Here is a 7,322-nt window from a genome sequence, read left to right on the forward strand (position 1 = left end):
AAACTTTTGAGTTTAACATGTTTAGGATTGGCAAGCAACCACATATGGAAGAAGATATCAATATGCTTGAGGATTTTCTGGATTTTTCTGATGATTTAGTTACCAACTTTGATATTGATTTTGATTCAGAATTCCAAGAGTGTATGGATGAGTTGGATGATGATAGTAAAAATTTCTTTTCTGAAGTCTTGAGTCATCACACACTCATGAAGCCCTTAGGACCCTTTTCCAATTCCATTCCCAAACCTTCCATAGTTGAGCCCCCTAAGCTAGATCTTAAGGAGTTGCCATCTAATTTGAGGTATGCTTTCCTAGGGCCTGACCAGACTCTTCCTATAATAATTTCTTCAAATTTGACTTCTAGCTAGGAAGAGGAGTTACTTAAAGTGTTAAAAGATAATAAGGAAGCCCTAGGTTGGACTATGGCTGATATTAAGGGTATAAGCCCTTCCATTGTGCAACATCATATACATCTTATGAAGGATTCCAAACCACCACAGAACCCCAAAGAAGAGCTAACCCAGTGATGATGGAAGCCATTAAGAAAGAGATCCTAAAGTGCTTGGATCATAGAATAATTTATCCTATTTCTGACAGCCAATAGGTAAGCCCAGTTCACGTAGTGCCTAAGAAGTCTGGTATGACTGTAGTTCCTAATGCCAATAATGAGTTGATCCCTACCCGTGTCCAAACAGGATGGCGTGTGTGCATTGACTACAGAAAGTTAAATGCGGCAACCTGGAAGGACCACTTCCCATTGCCATTCATTGACCAGATGTTAGAGAGGTAAGCTGGACATGAATACTATTGCTTTCTTGATGGATATTCCGGCTATAACCAAATCCCAATTGCTTTAGAGGACCAACATAAGACCACTTTTACATGCCCATATGGAACATTTGCTTACAGGCGTATGCCCTTTGGGCTTTGCAATGCCCCTGCTACGTTCCAACGATGCATGATGAGCATTTTTTCTGACATGGTCGAAAAATTCTTAGAAGTATTTATGGATGACTTTTCAATTCATGGAAATTCCTATTCTGAATGTCTTCATCATCTTTCCCTAGTTTTGAAAAGGTGCATATCTAAGAATTTGGTTTTGAATTGGGAGAAATGCCATTTTATGGTTAAATCTGGTATTGTTTTAGGCCATGCAATATCCAAGGAGGGAATTAAGGTAGACAGAGCCAAAGTGGATTTAATTGATAATATACCACCTCCTCAATCTGTTAAGGATGTTCGGTCCTTTCTAGGGCATGCAGGCTTCTACAGAAGGTGTATTAAGAACTTTAGTCAATTAGCCCAACCTCTCACTTCATTACTTGCCAAAGATCAGACTTTTGAGTTTTCCAAAGAGTGCCTAGAATCCTTCAAACAACTTAAGAAGGAGTTGACCAATGCACCCATTGTTCAACCACCTGTTTGGACTGAATCTTTTGAACTGATGTGTGATGCTTCGGATTTTGCCATAGGAGCAGTTTTAGGTCAAAGAATTAATAAGTTGCCCATTGTCATTTACTATGCTAGTAGGACCTTAAATGATGCACAACTCAATTATACAACCACTGAAAAAGAATTTTTAGTTGTTGTGTTTGCATCAGAAAAGTTTCGGTCTTACTTAGTTGGTTCACATGTGGTGGTGTATACTGATCATTCTGCCCTCAGATACCTAGTTCAGAAGAAGGATGCCAAAGCCCGTCTCATTAGGTGGGTTTTACTTTTGCAAGAGTTTGATTTAGAAATTAGGGATAAGAAAGGAGTTGAAAACCTAGTTGCAGACCATTTATCCCGGCTTCCCAATTCCTTGACTGTTGATTCTCCAGTCAACGAGAACTTTCCAGATGAACAATTATTTGCAATGTCCAGTGAACCATGGTTTGCTGACATTGTCAACTTCTTAGTTTCAAGTGTGACTCCGGATCACTGGTCCACCCAAGATAAGTATAGGTTTCATTCCTAAGTTAAGCACTTTTTCTGGGATGATCCTTATTTGTTTAAGATATGTCCGGATCAGATTATCCGACGATGTGTTCTTGATCATGAGCAACATTCCGTTCTCTCTTTTTGTCATGATCATGCATGTGGTGGACACTTTGGACCTAAGAAGACTGCCACAAAGGTTCTCCAATGCGGATTTTATTGGCCCACTTTTTTTAGAGATGCTTTTGATTTTTGCAAGGCTTGCCCCACCTGCCAGTCTTTTGGCCGTATCAATAAAAGGAACATGATGCCTCTTAATTCCATTTTAGTAGTTGAGATCTTTGATGTTTGGGGCATTGATTTTATGGGACCATTCCCTAATTCGTTTGGGAATTTGTACATACTTTTGGCCGTTGATTATGTTTCTAAATGGATAGAGGCCATACCTTGTAAATCTAATGACCACAAAGTGGTGGTCCAGTTTCTCAAAGAGAACATTTTTTCCCGCTTTGGTGCACCACGTGCAATAATTAGTGATAAGGGTACTCATTTTTGTAATCGGCCTTTTGAGGACCTAATGAAAAAGTATGGGATCACCCATAAGTTATCTACCCCTTATCACCCCCAAACTAGTGGCCAAGTGGAGGTGTCTAATAGGTAGATCAAACAAATCTTGGAGAAAACTGTTAATCCCAACCGTAAGGATTGGTCCCTTAGGCTCATTGATGCCTTGTGGGCCCATCGTACTGCATTCAAGACTGACCTTGGCCAGTCTCCCTACCGTTTGGTGTATGGGAAAGCTTGTCACTTACTAGTTGAGTTGGAGCATAAGGCCTTTTGGACCATTAAGAAGCTTAACTTTGATTTGTCTGATGCGGGAATTCATCGTAGGCTCCAACTATCTGAGTTGGAGGAACTTAGGAATGAAGCCTATGAAAGTTCTAGAATTTACAAGGAAAAGACCAAACCTTTCCATGATAAACACATTCTGCGTAAATCTTTTGCAATTGGTGATAAGGTCTTATTGTACAACTCTCGATTGCATCTTTTTCCTGGTAAGCTTAGATCCCGATGGGATGGCCCATTAATTGTTCATAATGTATATCCCCATGGGGCTGTGGAGATTTTGAATCCAGGAACATGGGTAATTTCGAAGGTTAATGGTTAGCGTTTGAAACCGTTCCTCGAGTTTCCTACTACTAGTAGTGAAGAGGTCATGGATCTCCATGAACCTCTTTACACTGATGACAAAATTTTAATCAGATGTGAGCCCCTTGCATTGTCTTTGCTTTTAATTCTTTCCATGCATTGAGGACATTGCAAGCTATGAGCTTACATAAACTTTTAGGTTTCCATATAAGGATGTAATCAGCGATTAGTCCTCTCTCCTGTCTCCTTTCTTTTCTTGAAGTTACTATTCATGGGCACTGTTCACAGGTACCATTCACAGTCCAGGAACATCTCCTTTTCTCTTTCCTTTCTTCTTTTTCTGCATTCTCTCTTTCTTTCCCCATTGTAGGTCACTGAAATCAACAACTAGACAGCCCTTTTCAACCTTGTTTTATCAGGAAAATAATTCAGATTTGGGCCTGTGGAGAAGCCGATCAGATCTTTGATTCCTAATCTGGGATCTAGGTTGGCTGGCTGCATCAAACTGACATATTTCAATTTATTGCTCACGATTACCTTTTCAAGTACAGTGATTTTAGTTTAGAAATAAAATCATCAAGTTCTTTGATATAGGAATTAAATCATGTAACCCACAGTATAGTTCCTGAATAGTAGGACAAGCATATTTCCCCTAATTCAGTTAACAGCTATCACTGAAACAGGTGGACTTTGAAAAAATTCCTTAATTGATGCTTAAGGTGATGATGTTAAGGAACCTGCTGAGATGAAGTCTTCTTCAGCAGCAACCACATACTCCACCTTGACATTGATGCAACAGTATCTTAACCAGTTTGCCCCATCCTATTTCTAAGGTCATTTTTGGTAAATTAAGGTACCTAAATTCCTTCCAGTTGATATCAAATAATCCCTGAATGAAGATGATCAATATTCCTTATCATTGAAGGATATCCACAGCCAAGACTTAGACGCTACAAATTCTGAAGATAAAATTACCACTACAAACATGCACTTGCTCTCACAGTTCGGTGAATTAACTAAATTTGCCACTAGAAGTGTCTTGGTGTCCCTTAGACTAGAATTTTGTTTTTTCTAATTGTAGTTATCTTCTCTTTATTGTTCAACTTACTCCTGAAGGTTTTATTATAATCACCACAGTTTCTCTGCTTCTTGTACCCACTCTTATGAATGCACAAGTTCTTCTACAAGTATACAATCAAAAATGGAATCCAAGACAATCCGATCCAGTTCTTCAAACTAGTGAGAAAGCATATCAAGATAACCCAACATTTTTTTTTCAGTAACAAAGGGGGTAAAAAGTGGTTCCCTTGCAATGTTCATCTGAATTTCAGCTAAATTATCCAAAGCTATATCCAAAGATCAGCATTATTTCACAACGACCCCAGTTGGGCCAAACGAAACAACAACATCATATGAATCTCTTTGTGGATCAGTTTTCCTAGTCGCATAAGAAAAGAAGATGAGTCTTACTATTCTCTTGCCTATTCTTTTCATTGTAGTATTTCTCTTATAATTTTACTCCTCAAGAAGTGCCCAAACAAATTCAATCAACTAGCAGATTGGTTCACAGCCATGCAACATAATAATTCAAAACAATTAATTTTTTGCACTTCAGGGAATCAGGTATCTTAATTCTCTGTGAATCATTAACAGACCTTGCAAATTTCCTTCAGGCACCAACCTTGCCTGGTTTTCCCATGTCCTCCAGCTGTAAATCTGCATATAGCAAGTAAGAAACTATGAAAAGTAAGCTGTTATGTTCCATTATTTCATATCAGCAAATGCCTAAAGGTAACTGCAATAGAAGGAATGTCAGGGGAAACAACTCCTACTATGATAGCAACAGGGATGATAGGTGGAAATATGTTGAAGTTCTCTAAAATTGATTTCAGGATTTTTCTCCATGTATGACTAATCTTTGACCTTAGTTTCTCTGTTTATATATTTTATCTTCTTTGAATGAAAGATTAAAAAGGAACAATCGTTTTGTCCATTGCAACACTTTCTGTCAACCTAGCTAGTAGCTAGAACCTATCTAATAGGCGGCGAATGACAACATTCATTGATGCAAGAAGTGGCAGAGTTAAGTGGGAGTGGTAGTGATCGTGGCATAGTGAGTGGTGGACGACTTGAATTCGCTATATTTTTATGCCCCTTCAATATTAGGTGCCACCACTATAAGAATGTGTAAAGTTCAAGAAATAGCTACAAATAAACACAGGGACTCTACCTTGACCATTGATAAACCCACTGTAACACAGCTATACAACACATGAGTGATCCCAAGTACAAACAAGAAACGATGAAGCTGCTCAAGACCTTCATATGAAACAAATGGTTCCCGACCCTGCAAAGCAAACAAGTGGTAGTGAAGCTACTAAAGCCACCATAGCATCTAATAAACATTAAACAAGTACAGAGCAATGTACCTCACCACATTGATGAGTGGAAGTGGAAGAGTAATTGTTGATATCTTCTGCATGAATATCCGTCAGATTCGAAGAAGAATATGCATTTATAATGTCAATGTTGGAATAATCCTTCTCCGAGCAAAGGAAGAATCGACTATTGAAAAGTTTGGAATCAACACAAATCTCAGAAATCCACCTTGCCCATTGCCCCAGCATCAGAGATATAAGCCCAAGCAACATTAGCTCTGAAACCCACAAACCAAAAATTCCAAGAACCCACTTCAAGTAACAGTCTCAAATTGTCCAATTCAACACCCAGATCAAAAAACAAACAAATAGAAGCCCATTGACACACTAACCTTCTTTAATCTTCTCTAAAGAAGCAAGGAGAGCCTTCCTCCTGGTCTTCTTTAACCACTGAGATAAACAAAAAGAATCAGTAAATATAAAACCAATTTCAAATCAACCCAAATGAAGTGTTGAACTAAACACAAACTTCACACCTTTCCAAACCGGTAAATGGATCGTTCAACCAACAAACAGCCCATAACCATCACAGTCGTCACCGAAGCAACTGACCATGTTGGAGTCTCGGCCAGAGATCTCCCCGCAGCTAAACTATCTGTCATTTTTCTAACATCAACCCCTCAAAATATCACACATTCTTAGTAGAAAACCAAAACCCACAACCCAAAGTAGCCGCAGAGAAGTATAGACAACAATAGAAGAAGAAGAAGAAGAAGCAGCAGAACAATGAGAGACTACAGGTGTGAGGCTCTGAAGCAGCAAGTCCAAAGCAGACCACACCACACTACCTGACGTTCATGGGTTCTTCCCAAAACCATATTTTAATGAATCTCACTTGATAATCGCCGAATAGAACCATTTCCAAATGCGTTGGAGTTGATGAGATATGTCTCTTTCTCAGCTCCGCAGCTAGACCCAATACCACATGGGAAGAGAAGAAAAGAAGCCATTAGATGTCGCTAGCAACATTGTTTATTTGAAAAAAAAAACTGTTTTGATTCTTTTGAAACATCAACCCCGCCATAATCTAAGAAGCCATTTTTGTCTTTCTTGTTTCTTTCTATAGTCATGTTGGAAATTTGACTAGACTGCATCGACTGACCAATTCGGAAGCCAAGTTTCGATACCTATTCGAATCAGGTTGGAATAGTTCGAATTGATTGAGATCGTTCTAAATCTTCGAAAATAGAATAAAGGAGAAAACGAAACAAACAAATAGTTTCCAGAGATTTTTTTGTAAATTGCTAATAATAAAAAAAAATTGGGTAAATATTCAAAAGTCTCGTAGAATTGGGGGAAAAAAATCGTCTGCAATTCCGATCTCGTACAATTCCGTGAAATATCACCTTCAGAGGGTAACACGTGTATTGATACCAATGCAATGGTCCAGATCTGATTTAAATGCCTCTTCACTGATTTAAGGTTTTATTAGTTGTACCAGATCTTGACCATTGTATTGGTATCAATACACGTGTCACCCCCAAATGTGGTATTTTACGGAATTGTACGAGATCAGAATTACAGACGATTACAACCCAGAATTAGGTGTTTATATATATATATATATATATATATAATAATATTGCACGTGGGAATGAAAGAGAAAAAACAAAATGGGAAAATGCAAGGACTGAGAGTTTTGGATTTTTTTTTTTAAATTATGCTGAATTGTTTGTTTTAATGAATGGAACACCCATGTGGTGGTGCCATTCTGGACTAAGATTCACCTCAGCCATGTGAACCACACTGCTATTCGTGGTGTTAGTATTATTGTCGTAGTTGAGTTTCAGTATGAGATTTAATTAGGAGATTCCC

General features: G+C 38.4%; 1 protein-coding gene across 1 annotated transcript in view; it reads right to left on the reverse strand.

Annotated features, from left to right (window-relative positions):
- Positions 1 to 6,689, reverse strand: part of LOC122083229 (MLO-like protein 4) — a 40,937-nt gene extending 34,248 nt beyond the window's left edge. The window contains exons 1-5 of the mRNA XM_042650957.1: positions 5,984 to 6,689; positions 5,840 to 5,897; positions 5,499 to 5,725; positions 5,300 to 5,416; positions 4,725 to 4,785 (exon numbers count right to left, since the gene is read on the reverse strand). Of these exons, the coding sequence (XP_042506891.1) occupies positions 4,725 to 4,785; positions 5,300 to 5,416; positions 5,499 to 5,725; positions 5,840 to 5,897; positions 5,984 to 6,109 (589 nt within the window). The 5' untranslated portion in view covers positions 6,110 to 6,689. The remainder of the gene's footprint in view (positions 1 to 4,724; positions 4,786 to 5,299; positions 5,417 to 5,498; positions 5,726 to 5,839; positions 5,898 to 5,983) is intronic.
- Positions 6,690 to 7,322: the final 633 nt, after the last annotated feature.

The sequence above is a fragment of the Macadamia integrifolia genome, chromosome 7 (genome assembly GCF_013358625.1).
Source record: "Macadamia integrifolia cultivar HAES 741 chromosome 7, SCU_Mint_v3, whole genome shotgun sequence".
Lineage (NCBI taxonomy): Eukaryota > Viridiplantae > Streptophyta > Magnoliopsida > Proteales > Proteaceae > Macadamia > Macadamia integrifolia.